At 37.3% G+C, this 25,171-nt stretch overlaps 1 protein-coding gene across 1 annotated transcript in view; it reads left to right on the forward strand.

Annotated features, from left to right (window-relative positions):
• LOC122732101 (UPF0462 protein C4orf33 homolog) overlaps window positions 1–25,171 on the forward strand; it is a 71,289-nt gene that overhangs the window by 17,875 nt on the left and 28,243 nt on the right. Inside the window, exons 3-4 of the mRNA XM_043972269.1 lie at window positions 8,916–8,973; window positions 16,206–16,386. Of these exons, the coding sequence (XP_043828204.1) occupies window positions 8,916–8,973; window positions 16,206–16,386 (239 nt within the window). The remainder of the gene's footprint in view (window positions 1–8,915; window positions 8,974–16,205; window positions 16,387–25,171) is intronic.

Raw genomic sequence — 25,171 nt, forward strand, 5'->3', positions numbered from 1 at the left:
TCTATGGGATACCAAGTTTGAAGAAAAATTCCACAAAGGACTTCAGTCCTGTCACAAAATATGTGGTGGGAGGCAAACAATTCAAGTGACCAACTTTATCTGTCATGCTTGTTAAAGTTTGAGAAGTTGAGCTAAACAAGTTTCATCCTCATGCATCTAAATCTGAGTTGCTTTTTTTTTCTTTTGAAATGTTTTGTTCATGCTCTTTTCTTTTTAATTCCCTATAATAATTACTTCCCAATGACTCCTTTTTTCAATTTCCTCAATAAAAACCTCCAGTGTTCAGTGCCTGGCACATAGCAGTCAATAAATGCTTGTTGACTTTGTAATAAATAAGTGTTAACAAGGCAAACAAATGAACTCATTCACAATATCTGAAAATGTATACTTCTTTCCCCATTAATAGTCCACATGTAACCAGTCACCACATTCAGAGTTCTGAAAGGTTTTCAGTGACATTGTCCTATGCATTATTATGGTTATTATATTAATTATTTTCCTGGTTTTGCTTTCTTTCCTCTGTATAAGGTTCACAAAAGTCTTCTGAAGTTTCTTTGAATTCTTCATACCATTTCTTATGGAACAGTAATATTTAAATTCATATGTAACAACTTAACAATTTCCCAACTGATAGGTGCTCAATTTCCTTTCAGTTTTTTGCTACTACAAAAATGACTGCTATAAACATTTTTGTTTACATGGGACCTCTTCTTCCTTGTGTTTGACCTACTTGAGGAATGTGCTTATAAGTGTTATCATTAGGTAAAAAGTTTATTCATTTAAAAAATATAATTCCAAATTATATTCAATAACAACTGAATCAATTATAGAGCTACTAACAATATATTAACATACTTGTCTCCCAAAGTCCCTCTGATTTCTGCCACTTTTGTCTTTTGTCATTTTACTAACCTAATTTATATGAGTAGAAACCTCAAAGTTGTTTTAACTTTCACTTCTCTTATTGTTAGAGATCTCATCCACATAGTTGTTGATATGTGCCTTTCTTAAGGGGAAAAAAAACCCTTTCTGCTTATATTCTTTGACTTCTTTATCTATTGGGGAATGACATTCTTATATAGTTGTATTGATTATCTATATATTTTGGATGTCAAATCTTTCTGAGATATATTTTCCCAGTTAACTGCCTTTCTTCCAATATTACTTGTGGTTACTTAGATCATGTAAAAGCTTTTCAATTTTGTTATTTTCCATATTGTCTTTTATGTTTGTGTCCCCCTCTCTCCCATTGATATTTTTGCAATTTACCTCCTTCCAATCTCCTCTAATTTTTTGTTATATGAATTTTTTTTGAGTCAATTGGGGTTAAGTGACTTGCCCAGGCTCACACAGCTAGTAAGTGTCAAGTGTCTGAAGCTGGAGTTGAACTCAGGTCTTCCTGAATCCAGGGCCAGTGCTCCATCCATTACGCCACCTAGCTGCTCCTGTGATATGAATTTTTGTCTATTTAGGTAATTCATCTATCTGGAGATGATTATTTTTTGTTTATTTTTATTTTTTGGTGAGGCAATTGGGGTTGTGACTTGCCCCAGGGTCACACGGCTAGTAAGTGTTAAGTGTCTGAGGCCGGATTTGAACCCAGATCCTCCTGACTCCAGGGCCAGTGTTCTATCCACTGTGCCACCTAGCTGCCCCATCTCTGGAGATTAATGAGATATGTGATGTTGGTCTTAAGCTAATTTTTGTCAAACTACTTTCATTTTTTTTGCCAGTAGCTTTGGTTGAAAAGAGACTCCTTATTCCAGTATTTGGTGTTCTTGGTTTTCTTTCAAGTGGTGATCCATGGATTCTTTCTATGATCCATAGAGTCTTTTTTTTCTTTTTTTGCAGGACAATGAGGGTTAAGTGACTTGCCCTGGGTCACATAGTTAGTAAGTGTTAAGTGTCTGAGGTCAGATTTGAACTCAGGTCCTCCTGAATCCAGGGTCTGTGCTTTATCCACTGCACCACCTCACTGCCCCCTGATCCATAGGGTCTTTATATTTTTTTTATTTTGCTCTCTGGTTCTAGTACTTCTGTGTAGCTTTCCTTTATGATTTGTTGAAATTTGGTAACCAGGTTTTTTGTTTTGTTGTGATTCTTAAGGAATTCATTGTGTGTTTTTTTCCTCCTTGTGATATATCTTCCTGATTTTTCTTTTAGTTTATGTCTCCTGTTTTTTCAGTCTTCTGCTATATTTGGCCCCGTTTTCCTTGCTTCCTGAGATAGTCTTGGAGAAGGATTGACTTGGCTAGAATCTTTTGTCTCACCATATTTGTTGGAAGCCCAATCTTAGTGTTGTGATAGGAAACTGTTCCTAGAGTCCCAAATCAGGATGATTCTATTCATTACACTAACTACCATCCCTCTATCACACACATACATCCTCTCTTTTTTCATATTTTTCCCAGTTGCTCCTGTGTATGATATGTGTATATCAAGGATATGTGGTCCTATATTACTTAAATTACATACTTCCACAAAGATCCTACTGAGTGCCTCATTGTGATATGGACATAACCCTGGCCCCTTAAAGGCTCTGGCCTCTATGCCAGCCAAGGAGAAGTTCTTGCAGTCTCTAACAAATGGAAAAGCTGCAACTTTGAACTGAGTGGTCCTCTGAAAGCCAGCCCATTAATGAACAGAGAAGCTGATACCCAGGTCTTCTGCAGGGAGATAGATTTTTTTAGGGACTACAGAGATAAAAAGGTAGAATTGTTGTGATCTGTATGAGTGTTAGGAGTACCTGCATCAGTCAAGATTCTTGATGGAGGTAGAAACTGGATGTAAATTTTATGGTTTCCTTGGCTACTGAAACTCAGTGGGATATATATTTATCAATTTCAATCACTTACAAATCTTGTGTAGAACTGGGGAAGAAAAAAATTCTAGACTCTGCTCCTTCTTTGCTGTGTGACCTTAAACAGGTCACTTAACTTTTCTGATCTTTGGTTTCCTACTAGGTAAAAATGGAGGTTTCTTGAACTAGATGGCTCCTGAAGTTCCTTCCAACTCTATGACCCCATGAGAAGGGGAAAAAATAGAGTATATAAAAAAGGAGTCTTTCTGGTAGGAATGAATGTTTGAAAGTACAGTATCTTGTGATTTTTCAGTAATTCTGAAATAATTCCACTGAGCCTCACCCACATATTTAGGATAGCACATTGTAGATTTAGGGGAGTGAGTCATAGGAGCATATGCAAGAACTCCTCCTTTTACAGACGAGGAAAATGAGGCCCTGGAGAAGTGACAGCTAGGTTCACAAAGGTAGCAAGCTGCAGAGAGGGTACTTAAACCTAGGTCGTCTCACTCTAAATCCAGTGCTTTTTGAAAGGAGCCAACTTAAAATAGAAATATTTGTGCACAAAATGCAACTTATTTCCTTCCTCTTTTTATCCCTCCCAACCTCCAAGTAGTTGTTAAGAATATATTTGCCAGCACTGAGCTGAAATTCAATATTGTATTTATTCTACTTGTAGTCTGGGAATATGCTGCTGATGACTAGAAATGTTCTCTAGTTTTTCTATAAAATCATTTCACTGAACTCCAGCATGATGAAATCAGTGCCTCTTGGGGGAAGCTGATGGAATGATACCACCTGCTTTTTTCCTATTGGGCTCCTGACTTCTGACAAAATATTGGCTGCAGTAATGCCAGATTCTTGAAATAATTTCCATTTGTTGGAGTTTGAATGTGTCAACATTTGTACTACTGACTCGCCCTTTTTTCTTACATTTTTTTTCTACTTTATTTTTGAAAATTTCCATTTCACTTCCCATTTTCTCTTGCTTTTTAAGAGGCATGGTGGACACAGTGCTAGATTCAGAGTTAAAAGACCTGGGTGATGATTTCCAGCTCTATAATTTCTAGCTGGGTCACCTTGGACAGGTCACTAAAAAATAATGATATTTACATTGAACCTTACATGCATTAGGTCATTTGAATCTCACAATGATCTTGTGATATAAAGACTATGGTTGTTACAAGTTACTTAGGTCCACTGTAAAGAGTCTGGGCTCATCTAAACAGGTTTGATCTTAGGGAGTTGGGGGTGGGGTGCATGATACCAAGAGGATCATTTCTCTTTCTTTAGTTTGTCATATCTCTATCTAGCTTTTATTCCAGGAAATCTCCAGAGAAAGCATAGGTAAAGCTCGTTTCTTGGTTTTCCCAACTGTGGATAAAAACTCTGTAGAAACACTGAATGTAATAAATGCAAATCAGGTATGGGACAACCTTTTTTTAACCCTGCAGAAAATGCAGAACACACAGACGATTCACAGGAACTCGTAAGTACATAAGGAAAACAAAAAAGCTCTTAACTTTTAGCTCTTAAACTCCCCTTATAAGGTAATCAGATTTTGGGGAGAAAACATAAACATATATTAAGTACATACAAAAGAAATATATAAATACAAGATCATTTTGTGAAGAGGAGGTACTTGTGGCTATGGGGGATCATCAAAGAAAATAGTAATGCTTAAGCTAAGCTTCGGAAGAAAATGGCGTTCTAAAAGGTAGGGAGGGAGTAGATTCCAGGTATGGAATAGCCTGTGCAAAGCCACGTTGGCAAGGCATGGAACATTGTGAGTGAGGAACAGCAAGAAGGCCAGTTTTGCTGGATTTCAGAATACATTCTTTCCTCTCTGTCATGGTAGTGATTTTCTGACGACAGAGTTTTGATTATACTAGTGTCATACTCGGTTTGGGGGCAGAGAAACAAGGTAGCATACACTGTATTTCTTTCCTATGTTCTCCCTTTCAATGAAGCTATAACTTGGAAGGAAAGAATGATAACTTTAAAATCAGCTTCCCCTGACAGGAAAAACAAAGAAGTCACTCTCAAAGCATTTTCACTGCAGTGAAATACCTAGTGGCTAAACTGTGGGAGAGTAAATTTATAGTATTCATAAGGTGGATGGTCCTCTGTACTGTCTTGGCCTTGTTCCCTTAGAGGTGGAGGTGTGAAGTGTTTGGCTCTTTAAATAGTCACTAATTAGCATGGAGGGGCATTGCATTATGCATAATAGCAGGTTTAACAGGGAGTGTATTGAACTGTTTATTATATTATTTTCCTCCTGAAATAACTTTGTATACACTTTGAATTTATTTGTGTACATGTAGATAGAATGCAAGATCTTTGAGGGCAACTGTGTTTTTAATTTTATTTTTAAAAAATGTAATTTTTTTTTTTTTGGCTTAGGGGAAGGAATAGTACAGTGGAGACACACTGCCTCTAGAGTGAGAAGACCTGGGTTTAGGTTTCACTGCTGACACCACATATGTGACCTTGTGTAAATCATTGTACTATCTTTGTGTATATACGTGGCACAGCAGATAGAATGCTGGGTTCAGGAAGACCTGAGTTAAAACTCAGCTTCAAACCCTAGTTGTGTGATCTTGGGCAAGTCATTTAATCTGTCTGCCTCAGTTTCCTCTATAAAATGGGGGTAATAATAGCACCTCCTCCTAGGGTTATTGTGAGATTATAAGATTATATTTTTAAAGTGCTTACCACAGTGCTTGGTCTATAACATCATTAACATTATTAAGTCTGGTACTTAATAAGTGCTAGTTAATATTAATAGTTTTGTACTACCAATACCTAGCACAGTTCCATGCACTTAGCATGTGCTTAGGTGGGGAGTAGAGTCAACATGGCAGAGCACTTTTTTCTAAATATTCCACAACAACCTAAAGAAGTCCTAAATTGAATCCTGGCAGGAGAGCCAAGACAAAATAACAGTCATTTTTCCAGCCCAGGGAAACTTAAGAAGATAGAAAGAGAGGTCCTGAGTGTCCTTGTGGTGGGGGCTGGCCAGAAGTGTGGTAAATTGGAAACAGTAGCAGTAGTAGCAACATCAGCAGTGAGGATCAACATCAAGGAATAGGAAAGGGACTGATCTTCTGATTATAAAGAGATCCCAACGGGCAGCTAGGTGGCGCAGTGTATAGAGCACCGGCTCTAAGGTCAGGAGTACCTGAGTTCAAATCTGGACTCAGACACTTAACACTTACTAGCTGTGTGACCTTGGGCAAGTCACTTAACCCCAATTGCCTCACTAAAATAAAGAGATCCCAGAGGACCCATGTATTAGCATTAGGGGTAGTATCCAGCCTCAAGTGCTATCTCATAGCTTTGTCACCCATTACTTAGGTCTGGAACACAGTTCTAGGGTTTAGAGGAGTGGGTGCTATTGGGAGGGAGCAAAGGCACTACCTGGGTAAGGACCAGAGCACAGATTAGGAGGGCAATGAATAGACCTTTCCCTGGATGTGGGAAACACCAAAAATTTTTAGAACCCCAGACTGAGCAAAACTCATATAAACCTACCGGGTAAAAAATGGATATTTAATGTAATAGAAGATTTTCAAATATTCCTGATGAAAAGACTGGAGCTGAATAGATAATTTGACATATAAATGCAAAGCTCAAGTCTAAAAAGATAAACCTGAATGAGAAATCATAAGGGACTCAAGAAGGTTAAGCTGTTTACATTCCTATAGGGGAAGATGATACATGTAAACCCTAAAAACTTTATCACTAGGGCAGTTGGGAGTCTGCTTAGACAGAGGACATTGGTGTGAGTCTCCCATGTTGGGAGGATCTCAAAAGAATAATGGAAGAGTGAGAAAGATGATTGAACTGGGTGAAGGATGAGAGAGGAAAAATAGGGAAGATTATCTCATATTAATGAAGTTCACATGGAAATGTTTATACAATAGAGGGGGAAAATAAGTTTAGGGACAGGTAATGCTTGAAACTCACTCTCATCTGAACTAGTTCAAGGAAAGAAGAATACACACACACACACACACACACACACAAGCAGTACAGAAATTAGGTATAGAAATTCATCTTATCCAATAGGGAAGTATGAAGGGAAGAGACTAACAGAAAGGAAGGGAGAGAAATAAGAGAATGGGTAGATTAAGGCTGGTGGTAGTCAAAAGCAATTAATAGGTGCTTAATGAGTGCTTATTGAATTGAAGTATGACAAGAGATATATATTTTAGCCCATATTTTCCCATTGACTACCTTAGTGATCTCAGGTAGGTTGCTCCATCCTTCTTGGTGTTAGTGTCCTTCATTTGTAAAATGATGGGTTTGGAGTATATGACCTTTTAGGTCCCTTCCAACTCTATGCCTGTCATTATGATTATTTTCTTATATAAAATAACACATGGAAAAGATTTGCAAAAAATGTAGATGGTTTTTGTTTTCAATTTTGTTTTATTTTTAAGGGTCAGAAAGTTCAAATACAAACCAAGAATTTTTGCCGATTCTCACCTTCCCCATAGCTGTGACCTTTTTAGCTTGTTACCAGCTTTGATATCCACTATCCTACATAAATCATTACACTGTGTTAAGAGATTCACTTGGATAAGAAAAAGGAAAACTTATCCTTATGCAAATTTCTTTCTTTTTCCATGTAACCCACATTGAGTTTCTGAAACATTAATTACATTTGCAAGATGCAAAGAAAGACAATGTTCAGAGGGCACTCCAACCTCATGTTTTAGGGATAAGCTGGTGCCCTTTAGAGTCAAGTGAGGGCTTAATTGTGTTATGTATTTCAAGTTTTTCATTTAATTTCTCTGGAGTTCCTACCGATAGACGACTAGAACAGCACCTTGGGTAAGGACTCCAGTCTTTCCTCATTTAAACTCCTTCCTCCTCCCAACACATCAAGTTAAAATGCGAGTGTCTGTTCATTGCCACAGTAGCTTAAATGGTGATTTTTTTAAAAGGGGAGAGTTCAGTTTTAGTAGCTTTCATGTTGATTGCCAGAAAGCATGAATAGCCTAGCACTTCAGTGCAACATCTCTGAGAAAGGAACAGAATTCTAAACAGTTAGCCCACAGCTGGATCCAAAATAATTTCAAAGAATGAGAAAAGGTACCTATCAGTAAATCCATCAGAAGTTGACTGTTGTACACAGGTGGCAAAATGGTAGGAGCTAGCATCTTTAGAAGGTATAAAATGTACCTAGAATAAAGACATGTATGACTTACTGAAGTGATAGATACATTTCTGACTGAAAATGAATGACTCATTATGATTATTTTATTACTATCACTTGAAGCTTACCATTTACACCTCAGGCTTTCCCCCTGTACCCAAACTGGGGTTTCTCTGAAATGGCACTTAGAATTTTTTCATTAATGGTGTTTTTCTGTGACATTGGCTCTTACTGCTTTTTGCCACTAGATGGAAGAAGTAGGTTAACAAAAAGATTTTTTTTTTTTTTGGTGTTATAAGATCAACTGAATTCACTTTACCCAGGAGCAGCCACCAAACTAGGTTGAAAATCATGATGATATCATTAATCCTGCTTCTAGTCATCTTAAAAAATCCCACCCAAAACAAACTTATTTAAAATTGCAATCTAATATTTTGAAAAGTTAAATGGTTTTGATTATTGACAGGTTTCAGTATAAACAATGAAACACCTAGTAAAGGTTTATATTTAAAGTAATTAATTTAAAAATATGACTATTGTAACACATTTTCTGTCCCTCCCTCTATAAAAGCATAAGAATTCTTTGTCTATTCATTCTCATTCATGTTCCCTCACATGATCATAATGTATATTCCATTTTTCTTGTTCTGCTTCTTTTATTATTTCAGAGAATTATTTTCCAAATCTCTTCCCCTTCTGACCTCACACTTGCCCATCTTCATTAAATTATACTATCCCATTGTGTTAATTTAAACAATATTTAGCCATTTCTCTTTTTGGAATTTAAATTGCTTCCAGTTTTTTTTTAGAAAGTCATACATAATACAATATGAATTTTTATTAGAAAGTTTTTGTGGTTGCTATCTTTGAGAATACTTCATGTGAAACCTCTACAAATGTTTTGAAATATATCATTTGTAAGACTTCATGTTTTTTCCTCTTATTTTACAGTGCAAGAAATTTCAAAATTAGCCATGGAAATAAATCATTACTGGATGGAAGGAGGGAGGTAAGAATGACTATTTAAGAGTTGAATAAGAAACATTTTCAACTTGAATTTTCCCAGAAAAACTTATTGCCCCAAAGGAAAACACACACAATTGAAAAATATCCCAAAAGGAAAGCACAATAATTATGTAAGGTTTTAAAAATGAATGAAGGGGCAAAAGGAACCTTTTTAGCAAATTAAAAAGCAAATGAATATTCATCCATCTCATTGGTTTTTAAGGCACGTCTGACAACACATATCATCTATTTATGCTATAAATTTACTATACCTTTGTAGATGTTTCAGGGAGATGTCCAAAGGGCGGAGTGCTTACCCACAGTGTCACACAGCTAGTAAGTGTCAGAAGGGTTTGAATAAAGGGCTTCCTGGTATCAGGTTCAGCATTATTTCCTCTCTACTATACTTCTTTTGACACATATAGATATAAAAACCAAGCACAGCAGAATAGAATGTATATCCAGAGAGAACAGAACTGAGCTCAGAAGTAATTGGTCAGAGGCAACAGGGGAATGCCCCCATAGAGATTTAGGAAATGGCCATGAAGACTCAAGAATACAAAATGCTTATTGCTGTTGTATGACAGTATATAGGAAACTATCTTGAGAAAGTTAGTTAGCTTGGCAAATTGAAGGAATTAAGTTGCAGTTAATTGAATAATCTGAATGGGTTAGTTTCTCTCATCTCTCTGCTTCTAAGAAACTTAATAGTATTTTATTTTTTTCCAAAAATATACAAAGATAGTTTTAAACATTCATTTTTACAAGATTTTGAGTCTAAAATGTTCTCCTTCCCTCCTCCCCAAGACAGCAAACAATCTGATATAGGTTATACATGTGAAATCATATTATACATATTTCCACTTCAGTCATGTTGGGAAAGAAGTATCAGAACAAAAGGGAAAAAACACAAAAAAGAATAAACAAGAAAAAAGTGAAAATAGTATGCTTCAATCTCCATTCCGATTCCATAGTTCTTTCTCTGGATGTGGATAGCATTTTCCATCATGAATCTAAGACAGTTTTAATCACTCTTAATTGTTTTAATCTTCTGTATATCAAGACAGGGATACCTAAGAGATCTGGTTATCCGATTAACAGTTAGAATAATAATTATAGTTAACATTTATATGGTACTTAAAGTTTGTAAAGCACTTTACCTCTATTATCTCATTTGATCTTAACAACCACCAGGTCAGGAAGATGCTATCATTATCCTCATTTATATAGGTGTAAATAGGCTGAGAGAGAGGCTCACAGAAGGTCACAAAGCTAATGTCCGAGGTGGTATTTGAACTCAAGTCTTCCTGATACCTAGACTTGTGGTTTATCCACTAAGCCAGGATGACTTTTATATAGCAAAAACATTTATGATTTTCTTATTTGAGGTAGGATACTATCTAACCAAATAACATTCACTAGTTGTCCACTACTGTGCATGAAAGCAGGATTCTTTCCTCTTCCCTTAAGGCAATGAGCTTGTTCTGAACACTGATATGAATAACGATCATAAAACTATTCAGCTTTTAAATCCAACCACAAAACTTGATTGTATGACCTTTCATCAAAGTACCCTGATACACTTTAACTAAAGGTTCTGAAGTACTTTGCCCTATTCATAGTCATAATATCATTGTCTTGAACTTTTAAGGATTGCTTTGTTTTACAAGGGGGTGTGCTTTTTAGTTGTAATTTTCAATAAATTGACTACTAGATTGAGACACTTTTCTTTTTCACATTAAGTAACCCATTGGCTTTTTTGAAATTGCTGATCCCATAATCTTCTTCCATCTACCTTATAGCCCTAAAATGATTGGCTCCATGATATTAAAACAACCAGAGGATGGTCCATGAATTTTGGGTGGGTCACTGATGAAGGAAAATCATAAAAGATGAAGACAAAGAAGGTACTTAGGTGTTGCAATGGACAAAGCACTGGTCCTGGAGTTAGGAAGACCTCAGTTCAAATCCAGACAGACTTTTACTAGCTGTGTGACCATGGGCAAATCACTTAAACTCTTTGTCTCAGTTTCCTCATCTGTAAAATGGTGATAATAGTAGTACCTACCTCTTGGGTTTGTTGTCAGGTTCAAATGAGGTAATAATTGTGAAGTGCCTGGAATATAGTAAGCTCTATATAAATGCTAACTATTATTATTATTTAGTGATTTATACTTATATAAGGAATTCTCAGACTCATAAGATAAAAATACATTGAAGTATTGATGTAGGATTTGTACCTTTAGTTCATTATCATTTTGATTAGTAGATATATCAATAAAGTCTTACATACTTGTAATTAGGGATCGAGTAGTGTTTATGTAAACTTTCCCTTTCTACGAACCAACTACATGTACTAGAATCCACATACTCTTTAATCTAGGGACAGTGGTCTTGCTATTCTTTGAACAATATACTTTATCTTTTGACTCTGGGCATTTTCACTGGCTATCCCTCATGCCTAGTACTCTCTTTCTCCTCATTTTTATTTCCTGGTTTCCCTGGATTTATTCTAAGTCTCAGCTAAAGTCTCATCTTCTGCAAGAAGACTTTCCTGATCCTCCTTAGCCTTTCTTTTAGTTGTTTTCATGTTATTTCCCCCATTAAACCAAGCTCCTTGAGAACAGGAACTATTTTTTGTCTTTCTTTGTATCCCTAGCACTTAGCACAAGACCCAACACATAGCAGGTGATGAATAAATGCTTGTTACCTTGACTTGAAAGGGACCATCAAGCCAAACTCCTCCTTTATCTTTTACAGAGGAAAAAACAGACACAGAGAGGTCAAGTGACTTGCCCAAGGTCTCACAGCTAGTGTCAGAGGTAATCTTTGAACCTAGATGTTTTTGACTTCAAGTTCAAGATCCTATACATTATTTTTGGCACTTTGTAGAGGTTGAGACAATACTCTCATTAGCAGGTGAGTAAGAATTGATGACTCAGTGGACCTTTAAAAAATGGTAATGAATGTTTTACTTTTTGTGGGTCAAATTCTATGAGAATTTAACAAATTTAAAAGACAGTAGGTTTTATCCATATCTAGTCATTATAGGCCCTACAGCTAGCTGGATGGGACTTCTGGATCATACAGTTCAACACCTTCATTTTACAGATGAAAAAACTCGGGTCCAGAAGGTGAAATAACTTGGCTAAGATCACACAGGAATAATTAAGTAGCAGAACTAGAATTTTGCACCATGTAAATGTTAGGAATTTGATTCAAAGCACATTTATTAAGTCAGGAGTAGAGATACCCTGTAGGAAGTTAATAATATGGAACTGAAGCTTAGGAGAAAGATTAGGCTAGATTTGTAATTTAGATATTGTCTGTTTAGAGATAAAAATTGAACTTATAGGAACTGATTATTTCACCTGGAGATAGAAGAGAAGAGAAGAGAAGAGAAGAGAAGAGAAGAGAAGAGAAGAGAAGAGAAGAGAAGAGAAGAGAAGAGAAGAGAAGAGAAGAGAAGAGAAGAGAAGAGAAGAGAAGAGAAGAGGAGCTTACAATAGACCCTATTTTCCTTGGTACTTTCTTCTTTCTAGGTTTTCATGACCCTACTCTATCCTGATTCTCCTCTTACCTATCTAACCATTCCTTCTCAGTTTCTTTTGCTGGATCTTTATTCATTAGCTCCAATTGATTCAATTGTTTCTGTACTGATGATTCTTAAATCTGCTTATTGAATCCTAAGCTCTCTCCTGACCACCGATCTTACATCTCCAACTGTGGTTTTTTTTTTTTTTGAGGGTGACCAGGCAATTAGGTTTAAGTGACTTGCCTAGGGTCACACAGCTAGTAAGTGTCAAGTGTCTGAAGTTGGATTTGAACTCAGGTTCTCCTGAATCCAGGGCCAGTGCTTTATCTACTGTGCCACCTAGCTGCCCTGCATCTCCAGCTGTTTATGCTTATTGGCTGCCTCAAGCTGGATGTCAAAAAACTGAACTTATTATTTTCTCAAACTCTCTCCTTTCCCTAATTTCTTTATTATTGTTAAGGGTACCACTATCCTTTCAGTCACCTAGCTTAACAATTTTGGCATCATCCTAGACCCATAAATTTCTCTTATTAACTATTCTCCCCATCCAATCTTTTGGCAAATCCTGACAATTTTGCCTTCAAATATTTTATAACATATATATGCTTTCTTCTTCCTGTTGATACTGCCATCACCATGATACCGGCCCTCGTCACCTCATACCTGGAATATTGCAATAACTTGTTGGTCTCCTTGCAGTGGATAGATTGCTGGGCCTGCAGTCGGGAAGACTCATTTCTCTGAGTTCAAATCTGATCTCAGACACCTACTAGCTTTGTGAGCCTGGGCAAGTCACTTAACCCCATTTGCCTCAGGTTCCTCATTTGTAAAATGAGCTTGAGAAGGAAATGGCAAACCACTCTAGTATCTTTACCAAGAAAACCCCAAATGGTATCATGAAGAGCTTGACACAGGGGCAGCTAGGTGGCACAGTGGATAAATCACCGGCCCTGGATTCAGAAGTACCTGAGTTCAAATCTGGCCTCAGACACTTGACACTTACTAGCTGTGTGACCCTGGGCAAGTCACTTAACCCCCATAGCCCTGCAAAACCAAAAAAACCCCCAAGAGTTTGACACAACTGAAAAACAATTGAACAACCACTTCATGCTTCAAGTATCTCCCCACTCCAGTTTATTTTCGATTTAGCTGTGAAAGTGATCATTCTAAACACATATCTAACCACATCAACTGCCCCAATTCAATAAACTCCAGTGACTCCCTATTATCTCCAGAATCAGATACAAAATTCTCTGTTTGGCATTCAAAGCCCTTCAAAATGTGGTCCCTGTTCCTTTTCTAGTCTTCTTATACCATGTCCCCACCTCTACACACACACACACACCCCTTTGATCCAATAGCACTGACCTCTTTGCTGTTCCTTGAAGAAGACAGTCCATTTTCCAACTCAGCATTTTCACTGACTGCTCACCATGCCCAGAATTCTTTCTTTCTTCTCATTTCTACCTTCTGGCTTCCTTCACAGCCCTTCACAGAAAATTTCCCGCAACCCCCATAATGCTAGAATCTTCTTCCTGTTAATTATCTCCAATTTATTCTGTGCACATTCTGTTTGTACATCTCATTCGTATGTTGTCGTCCCATTAGACTGCAAACTCTGTGAGAACAGATACTTTTTTTTTGTCTTTCTTTGTATCCTGAGCACTTAGTACAAAGGATATGCTTGGCACATTGGTGCTTAATTAACAAATACTTATTGATGGATTGCTTCTGAGAACTCCATAATGCCGAATTTCCAGGTTGGGAGTTCCAGAGCTGAAAGAATTAAGTCCTTCAAGGTTTCCCTCATCTACTCTTTCTTCTGTAGTCTTTCCTGATCCCCTTAATTGACAATACTCTCAGCTAATTTATTATTATCTATTGCAAACTCTAAGAATGTAAGTTTCTTGAGGACAGTGATCTCATTTCTATATCCCCAGGACCTAGCACATAACAAGTGTTGTATACTTTTTATTTTTAAAAAAATGTAATAAACATTTTTATTTATAGTTTTGAGTTCCAATTTTTATTCCTCCTTCCCTCCCTTCCCCCTTCCCTGAGGCAGCAAGCTATCAGATACGGGTTATACATGTATGATTATGTAAAACATTACCATATTTGTCATTTTGTACAAGAAAACTGGGATAAAAGAAAAAAATGAAAGAAAATGAAAAATTGCCTGCTTAAGTCTGTTCTGTCAATATCAGTTCTTTCTTTGGAGGTGGATAGTATGCTTCATCATTAGTCCTGTAAGGGGCTAAAATTCTAGCTTGTCTGTCTAAAATATCTAATGAGTGGTCGCCAATAAATTATAAGCTTTAGCAAGAGTTAGACTTTTAAGCATTTATTAAGGAGAATAAGAATTTGGTGAAGAGAGAGAGAAAAACCTAGATTCATCTATCTATTAAAGGGAGAGCACATTTCTAGCTCCGCTCTCCACCAGAGACCTGAGGAAAGAGAACAAGAGAGCCAGCCTCGCCCCTTCTTCATCCCACAAGCAAACATCACTTCCTTGCCAAAGAAAAGCCACATGACTTGCCCTCAGGCACCTTCTCTTCATGGTGGAGCTTTCGTACAGTAGCTCTCCAGCAGGTGGCATAATTCTAATTGTTATAATCCTTTGGGATTGTCTTAGATCATTGTATTGTTGGGAATACTCAAGTCAAACACAGTTCTTCATCAAACAATATTGCTATCTCTGTGTACAATGTTCTCTTGGTTCTGCTCACTTCACTATACATCCGTTCATACATATCTTTCCAGGCCTTTCTGAACTCATCCTGCTTGTCGTCTCTTATAGCACAATAATATTCCATCACCAGCACAGACCATGGTTTGTTTAGCCATTCCCCTTGATGGGCTTTGATTTCCAATTCTTAGCCACCACAAAAAGAGCTGCTATAAATATTTTTGTATAAACAGGTCTTTTTTCTCTTTTTGGGGATGTCTTTGGGATATAAACCTTGCAGGGGTATTGCTGGATCAAAGGGTATACACAGTTCTACATCTCTTTGGGCATAGTTCGAAATTGCTTTCCAGAATGGTGGGATCTTTTCACAACTTCACCAACAGTGAATTAGCATCCCAGCTTTCCTACATCCACTCCAACATCCAGTATATTCCATTTTTGTTATATTTACCCCTCTGATAGGTTTGAGGTGATACCTCAGAGTATAACAAGTATTTAATAAATGGAGAGTTATTTATTTATTTTTACCACTCCTTTTGGCACTTAATCCTATGCTTACTTGTTTTGTTACTTTACAATTTCATAGGTCATGTTTCACGTCTTATTGTTCTGACTCAGGCTGCTTTGTTTTTTAAAAATCTATACAGTTCTAGGTATTTTCTTAAGCACTCACTAGATTCTTGTGGAATGAATGAAAATATAAGATAATGTGGTGAGAACTAGATATATCTACAATATAACTAATGCTGTGACCAAATTAAGAACCAAGAGAAGACTGTAGCTAAATTGTTTTTATACAATTCTTGCCATGAAGAAATAGCACAAAAAAAAAAAGAAAAAGAAAGCTTTCCTGCAATTAACTGAATCCTTTAGAAACTAATGGAGTGATCATGACTCTAGGGAGGTTAGGGAAAATGTTGATTTGCACTTAATTTGAACAAGACTAGGTAAGCAAAAAATACACTGTACTTACCCATGCTATGGTATTTGTTCTTCTGTCTAATGCTGAAAGTTGGAATACAGCATTGTCACCACCTGGGACAATCTACCAGTGACACATAGTCCTGTTACTTTCCGCTTCAAAGCAGGGGATCAAGGACTGCTGATGGAAGTGAGTGCTCCCTTCTTTGATGATCCTCCAGCACCTCCTGGTGTCCCAGGCCATGCTTTTAATGGACTCTGGGAGTATGAAGGTGAGAGATTTTCTTTTCTGAGTGTTGAGACTGACAGTGAATGGGAAGCAGTGTGCTCTGCAGAAAGGGAGTTGGTTATGTAATTGCAGGGTAAGAAATCAAAATTGGGTAATGCCACTTACTACCTGGGTGGCTTTAGGCAAGTCACTTAACCCCTATAAGACTCATTTTGCTCCTGTATAAAATGCAGGCAGTGGGAGGCAGTGTGCCAGCTTTGGAGCTGAAGGACCTATGTTCAAATCCTAGCTCTGCCACTTAGTAGCTGTGTGACCTTGGGAAAATCCCTTAACATCTCTGGGCCCTAGTTCCCTGTTCTATAAAATAAGGGGATTGGACTAGATGAATTTAAAGGTACTTTCCAGCTATAAATCTAAGATCCCATGAAGGAGTTAGGATAGATGTCTCAAAAATTCCCTTACAGCTCTAAATTAATCATATTAAGTGTGAATAAAGATTTAAACCGACATGCCCTCGGATCTCCTAGACTTGAAGGCTTTCAAAATATCCTTCATTCTCTTCGAATGGGATTCCTGGAAAAAGAATGATCTGTAAAGATATGACCTAAAGCCTTGAGGCCTTGCCTTGGCTTGTGCATTAGAAAACTCAGCTATATGCAATATATTGTATTAGTAATACCCATACCTTAGTCTTTTTAGGAATAGTATTAGCAATTCCTATTGAAACAGTAGTCCCAGACATAGATCTATTTTAGTTTAGTTATTGAGTGATGATTGCAATCCAGGCATAATTGTGTTGCAATCAACAATGTTCCCTGAGTTCTTTAAAAGAAAAATTAAGGCATAAATAAGTTTTATTGTCACCATAGAAGCTTACAAATGTTATTTCTAGAAATAGTGATTATATATATGTATATATACATATACATACATATACAAACACACACACACATATATATGAGAGAAGTAGTAGGTAACTTCTCATTTCTATGCTATGTTTAGTCTGTTATAAAACAGGGGCTAGTCTTGTTATATAGTTCCAGATACCAGGGAGTCTGAGGTTTGTAGCTCTCTTGAGTTTGGAAGTTCTTAGTTGTGCTAGGGTAATCTGATAAGGTGTCTGCACTGTGTGACATTTATATGGTCCGATTATGATCAGTGCAGGAGTTTTGAATTGTTCCATTTTTTTAACCTGGGTTAGTTTGCCTCTTATTATGGAACCTGAGTATAGGACTAGGCCTGTAAGTATTTCTTACCCTTCAAACTTGGGCGAGATAGGGAGACTAAGTCTTTATACAAAATAATACAAGAAATACTTATTTAAATTAGGAGGGATAAATTTCCTATGAATGTCACAACCACCCCTGCCAAAACTTGAGTTAAATAATCTAGATTAGATTGGGTTAGGAAGGGTATCAACAGAGAATCATAGAGAGATTCTTATCTCCACTTGAATGACTTGATATCATGTGAAACTCAGTGGGTCCCAAATGGAGGCTTTTCACAAGTTGGCTCCAATTAACCTTACCAGTCTTATTTCATGTGTTATTTATTTATTATTTCAATTTTTTGCCTTATTGTGTTGTTTGTTTTTTTGTTTTTGTATCTTCAACACCTTTATTTTTTCACATCACTCAGACAATCCCTCTCCCCCAATAATTTTCTCCTTCACCCATTTCAAATCACAAAGAATCCATTTTCCTTCCCATTCTCTTCCATCTTTGCCAGCAGATTACTCTCTTCAGCATCCTCACTCTCTTTTCAGTTTTCAATCTCTTATCTATGGGCTCCTATTCTGCTGCATACAAACATACCAATGCCATCTTCCAACTTTATAAAAAAATCCTCATTTGACCCTACCATTAGCTATGGCTATCATTGTATATTGGCTAAAATCCTGGAAAACCCATCTACAACCAATGATTCCACTTCTTCTCCTCTCATTCTCTTCTAAACCCTCCACAATTTGACTTCTAACCTTGTCATTCACCTGAAACTGCTGTCAAATTAATTCAAGCCCAAAAGCATTTATTAAGATTTTCTTATGTGCCATGCACTGTGCTAAACTCTGGGAATACAAAGAAAATCAAAACAAACAAACAAACAAGCCAAACCCCACCACCAACAACAGTCCTTGCTTGCAAGGTAGAGCAATTACAACTTATGATCAGATAAAGGAGTTTCAGAGTTCATGAAGTAGAACATTTGTTAGTGAGGGCAAAGTGAAGAATATGACTTTCTGTGTGTAGCAGATGTGGAGTGGAGGAGTAGGTAATTATAAATGAGTAAACTGAGGAATCTGGATGTTAGAGTGTTTGAGGGAGAATCAATATGTATGATGAGGAACTGAACTTGTTGAAGAAGTTGTAGTTGTGTCCTGGTAGAAATAGTCACATTGGTAGAAATAACCACCAGAATGTTGATTGGGCGTCACATATGTATTGAAAAAACCTCAGAGGAGAAGTTACTAAAGGATGCTGGTAGGGGAGAGGCTCAAAGTGGTGATGGAGAGCAAGGAATATTCCAATTCTCCTACCATGACCAGTGAGTTGGGTAGGTGGGATATGAGTAGAAGTATGATCAGTGCTAAAGAGAGTGGTTTGGTAATCTGTGTTGTCAGGAGGGAACCAGGTTTTGACAAGTGCATGAAAATTTAGGGAAACAAAAAGGAAAAAGCTTTAAATTGAACACTAGTTTGTTGCTTGTGGAGCAGGTACTCCAGAGAATATACTGGGGCAGGTAGCTTTAGCATGGGACATTGTGAGGGTTAATTTGAAGGGGGTGAGAGTAAAAGAGCAGTCAATGGGGAGTGGAGAATAGGGTTTGAATAATGACAATGTAAAGAATTAATTGTTATTTGAGGTGTTTATGCCTCAGCATGCATGCGCTGTCCTGGAGCTCCAGAAACCGCATGGTGCTCCACCCACTGGTTGTAGCCCTTGCCAGGGCTCTGGCACCTCAAGTCATCACCACTCGCCAATGCCTACATGGGCCTGGCAAAATTATAATGATTGGAAGCCTAGTGAGGGCAGTCATGTGACTGTCAGAGCAGCCATCCCATTGGCTGGGGCTGTGTGGGGTGTTTCTAGGTTTGGGGGAGGAGAATTGGGCATTCTAGGTGGAAGCTAGAAAGTGACAGGCATTCTGTTGTGTATTTTCAGCTGATTCCTGGGCGGTGGTATTTTTTCAGGTATTATAATTTCCCTTTCACCATTTTATTTCCTTTCCCTTGATCCTACTGATCCTGTTTGTGTGTGTGGTTTTTTTTAAGTTTGTTCTTGTTAAAATAAATCTTGTTCTGTTTTGAGGGAGGCTGCCGGTCTCCTTCCTTGCCCCAATATTGCGGCGAGCCACTTAGCTACCACTCCCCAATTAAAAATTGGTCCCCACAACAACCAGAGATTCAGAATTACTGGGATGGGAAGAGTATGAGTGGTTGGCTGAGGCTATGTCAATAATTGAGAAATTATTTCAATTAGGTTATAATTGTCTATATGGGTTCCACCTTAGTGTGGCATTGTCCTAGGAAGTCAGGTAGCTCTATATTGCTAAAAATTCCCTTACTCCTGTCTGTGGAGTTGTAGAGGTCCAGGAAGCTAGGAAGCTCCCCTCCTTTCCAGGTAGCCATTCCAACAAGTGAGGGTATTCCCCAATGCTCTGTCCTGAGACTTCTTTTTGCTCTAAATTATTTCACTTGCTGATCTTATCAGCTCCTATGGGATCAATTATTATATCAGGTGATTTCCAGATCTATTTATCCAGCCCCCATTTCTTTCCTGAACTACAGTTACAAATCTCTATTTGCCTCTTGGACATGAATTGGAAATCCCATAGGCATCTGAAATTCAATGTGTCCAAAACAGAATTTATTATATTTTCCCTGAAACTCTCCCTTCTTTTATTACTGTTGAGGGCATAACTATCCTCCCAGTTACTGAGACTCACAATCTTCCCACCATCTTTGATTCCTTCTTCTCACTCACCTCACATAGCCAATCCTGTGCTAAAACTTATAATTCCTGCTTTCATATCTTTTGTTCATTACTTTTTCTCTACTCATATAGCCAGGCACTTATCACCTCTCACCTAGACTATTGCAAGAGGCTTCTAAATGTTTTCCCTGCCTCAAGTCTCTCCCTACTCTAATCTATCCTCCATTCAGCTGCCAAAGTGATTTTCCTAAAGTGCAAGTCTGACCATATTACCCTGCCTCATGAATTTTAGTGACTCCTTTTTACTCAGAATCAAATAGAAGCTCTTCTCTTTGGCATTTAAGTTTTGTTTGTAATCTGGTCCCTTCTTACTTTCCACACTTGTTATACCTTACTACCCTTCATGCACTCTATAATCCAGTGATATGGACCTACTTTACAGTACCTTAAACATAATGTTCTATCTCCTGTCTCTGTGACTTTACTCTGATTGTCCCCCATGCCCATAATGTTTTATTCCCTCTGCTTCTTGGTTTCTCTGGCTTCCTTCAAGACAGTTCAAAGCCTACCTTCTGAGGGTCTTTTACTGCTTTCTCTTTCAGATTGCTTTCTATTTGTATATATATATATCATATCTATACAGTCATTAGCATGTCTCTCCTCCATGAGAATATATACTTCTTGGGGTCATGAACTATGATTTTTGCTGGAACATAGTAAATTCTTATAAATGATTGTCACTTACTCATTGACAAAGCAGGTACTTAATAAATACTTGCTTGGAATAGATCAGGTATACATAGGAGAAATCTGTGCTTATAAGTACTGATTTATAAGATATATGAAAAAAGACAAGATGCCAAAGGGATGGGGAAAATTTGAATACTATTAATATTGTAAAAGGTGGCTGAGAGAACATAAACAATTATTGAGCTATTTTACTACTTTCCTTTCTCTACCATTTTTAAAAAATGAGAATAATTTACACACGAGGATATTAGTTGAAAATGAGTAGGCTTTTGCCTATAATTAATCATACCTTTATTTTCACACAATTGAGTGAAAAATGTAGAAGATACAATATCCTACTGTGCATATTGTTTGTTGATTATTTTAAAGAAAGACATTTGATTGATTAAAGGAAAACATGCCTTAAAGACTTTCTTTCAACAAAGTACCTCCCTGCAAAGTGTCTTTCTCCCCTACTTCAAAATTAATTGAGATTCTTTGAAAGATATAAAAACAGAGATGACCTTGCTTGATGACCCTCAGAACATTAATAATGGATAAGGTATAAAAGAAGGATATGAAGAATTACCAACAGTATTCATCAATGAGAGATTTATAGGCTAGCTATAGTATTCCATCACTGCTATTCAAAAGGATCACTTGAGAGCCAACCTGATCGGGTGTCTACATAAAGTCCAAAATCAATATAGGGAGCCTCTGTGAGTGGAAATAAGGAAAGGCCAGCAGGATACCTAAGGATGGGTAAACCAATTCAGGTCATAAATAGAATAGGTCAAAACTTCTGTTCAGATCAGCAATGGGCCTAATCCTGTGAATGGCTATTGCACTTCCAACCAGGGAGACAGACCCAGTAAAATAGAAAGAGAGGAAGCAGGGAAGGGGGAGAAAAAAGGAAAGGGGGAGGGGAAGTAAGAGGTGTAGAAGCAGGGAGAGGGAGATGGAAGAAGAAGAAAAGAAGTACAAGGGAGAAGAGAAGGGAGAGAGAAAGGGACACAGGAGGAGGGGGAGGAATAAGGAATGGAGATGAAGATGGAGAGAAAGAGGAAAAAGGACAAGACATGGAGGAGGAAGAAGGAGGAAGGGAAGAAAGATTCAGTGCTGAGTTCAAGTTTAAAAGGGTTTGACTGGGGGCAGCTAGGTGGCACAGTGGATAGAGCACTGGCCCTGGAGTCAGGAGTACCTGAGTTCAAATCCGGCCTCAGACACTTAACACTTACTAGCTGTGTGACCCTGGGCAAGTCACTTAACCCCAATTGCCTGCCTTAAAAAAAAAAGGGTTTGACTGGGGTGGGAGATGAAGTTAAGATGGTAGAGAAAATGCAGACTCACCTGGGCTCTCCCAAATTCTCCTCCAAACAACTTTAAATAACACTTCAGAATGAATTCTCGAGTGTCAGAATCCACAAAAGGATGGGGTAAAACAATTTTCCAGCCCAAAACAACTTAGAAGGTTGGCAGAAAAGATCTGTTGCACCAGAGTGAGTGGAGTGCAGTCCAGCACAGCATGCCAACAGCAGGCTTTGGGAGAAAATTAAATCAGCTATGGCTTTTGGAGCTCTCAGCCCATAGCAGGTAATGGGGTCAGACAACTGGTCACAGGGAGATTACAGGGGTCCTTTTGCTGGCACTGAGTGCAGGACTCTGTTGTATTGCCCATCTGTGGATCAGATTGCAATCCTGAGTAGTAGTCCTAGGACCTGGAGTAGTACTAGCACACCAGAGCTTGTGGCCATAGGGGAGTGGGGACTCTGGTCACCATTCCAGGGTGGAAAAAAGTGTTTGTGGCTGCTCAGAGACTAGAATACAGGTCAGGAGAGTAGTAAGCATACCTCTCCTTAGATCATACCAACTTGGAAGAATGGAAACCTTATGGACCTCCAGCACTAGCTCTGAAGATAGCTGCACAAAAATCCTGAAGCTTGGGACAGTGCCTCCACCACTGAGGAGCAGAGCCCAACTTTAACATAAAAATAAAAGTCAAGAAATTGAGCAAACAACAACAATAACAACAGTGACAACAATACAACCTGACCACAGAAAGTTACTATAGTGACAGGGAAGATAAAAACACAAACTTGGAAGAAGAAAACAAAGTCAAAACTACTATATCCAAAGCTTCAAAGAAAAATGCGAGATGGTCTCAGTCCCCAAAACAATTCCTGGAAGAGCTCCAAAAGGATTTTCAGAATCAAATATGAGAAGAGGAAAAACTAGGAAAAGAAATGAGAATGATGCAAGGAAATCATGAAAAAATATCCAATAGCTTGGTAAAGGAGATACAAAAGATACTGAAGAAAATAACACTTTGAAAAACAGAATAGGCCAAATGGCTAAAAAAAAAGGCACAAAAATCTACTGATGAGAAAACTCCTTATAAAGCAGAATTTAGTAATGGAATACTATTGTGCTGTAAGAATGATGAGCAAGCAGATTTCAGAGAAACCTGGAAGGAATTACATGAACTGATGCTGAGTGAGATTAGCAGAACCAGGAGAACATTGTACACAGTAACAGTAACATTGTGTGATGATCAACTGTGATAGACTCAACTCTTCTTAGTAATACAATGGTCCAAGAAAACTCCAAAGGACTCATGATGGAAAATGCTTTCCACATTCAGAAAAATAATTGTGGAATCTAGTTGCAGATTGAACCCTACTGTTTCTACTTTTTTTGTCTTTGTTTTTTCTTTTTTGAGGTTTTCTCCTTTTGTTCTGATTCTTCTTTCATAACATGACTAATGCAGAAATATGTTTAATGTGATTGTACATATATAACCTATATCAGATTGCTTTTTGTCTAGTGGAGGGGGGAGGGAGGGAGAAAAAATTGGAACTAGAAATCTTATAAAAACAAATGTTGAAAACTATCTCTATATGTAACTAGAAAATAATAAAATATTTTATGATAAAAAAAGCAAAATTTGCCCCATGGAAAAATAGGTACAAAAATTCACTGAAGGAAAGAATTCTTTAAAAAGTAGGATCAAATGAAAAGGGGGTACAGAAGCTCAAAGAAAGAAAATAATTCCTTAAAAATATAATTAGACAAGTAGAAGCTAATGACTTTATGAGATATCAAGAAATATTAAAACAAAATCAAAAGTATAAAATAATAGAAGAAAATGTGAAAAATCTCATGGGAAAAAACTCTCCTGGAAAATAGATTGAGGAGAAATCATTAAAAATTATTGTACTACATGAAATCCATGATAAAAAAAGATCATAGACATCATCTTTTAAGAAATTATCAAGGAAAACTGCCCTGATATTCTAGAAACAACAAGTAAAACAGAAATTGAAAGAATCTGCTGATCACTCCCCAAAAGAGATCCTAAACTGAAAAGTCTGAGGAATATTATGGCCAAATTCCAAAGCTCTCATGTCAAGTAGAAAATACTGCAAGTAGCCAGAAAGAAATAATTCAAAATGGTTTCAATAAGGTTAAACTGTTTACATTTCTACATGGGAAAATGATACTTGTAATTCCTAATACCTTTTCATTATTAGGACAGTTAGAAAGAGTATAAATAGACAGGTATGAGTTGAGTATGAGGGGATGATATCTAAAAACATATTAAGGGACAAAAAAGAGAAATGCCCTGGGAAAGGGGGAAGAGAGAGGCAGAATGGGGTAGATTTTCTCACATAAAAGAGGCACAAAAGAGTTCTTAGAGTGAAAGAAGAGATGGGAGATACATTTGTGTGTGTGGTTGTGGGGAGAGCTTAAACTTTACTTTCATTGGAATTGGCTGAAAAAGGGAATTACATACACACTCACTTGGCTATAGAAATCTATTTTATCCTAAAGGAAAGTAAGAGAGGAAAGGAATAAAAGAAGGGGGAATTATAGAAGGGAGTGCAGATTGGGGGAGGCTGTAGTCAGAAGCAAAACAGTTTTGATGATGGAAAGCGTGAAGGGAGAGAGAAAGCAGGATAAACAGGTGGGAAAATAGAATGGAGGGAAATACAAAGCAATTGTAATAGAAAACATTTTTACAATTTTAATCTGATAAAGGCCTCATTTCTCAAATATATAGAAAATGCAGTCATATTTATAAGAATACAAGTCATTCCCCAGTAGATAAATAGTCAAAGTACACGAACAAGCAATTTTCAGATGAAGTGATCAAAGCTATCTATAGTC

This window comes from Dromiciops gliroides, chromosome 6, assembly GCF_019393635.1.
Source record: "Dromiciops gliroides isolate mDroGli1 chromosome 6, mDroGli1.pri, whole genome shotgun sequence".
Classification (NCBI taxonomy): domain Eukaryota; kingdom Metazoa; phylum Chordata; class Mammalia; order Microbiotheria; family Microbiotheriidae; genus Dromiciops; species Dromiciops gliroides.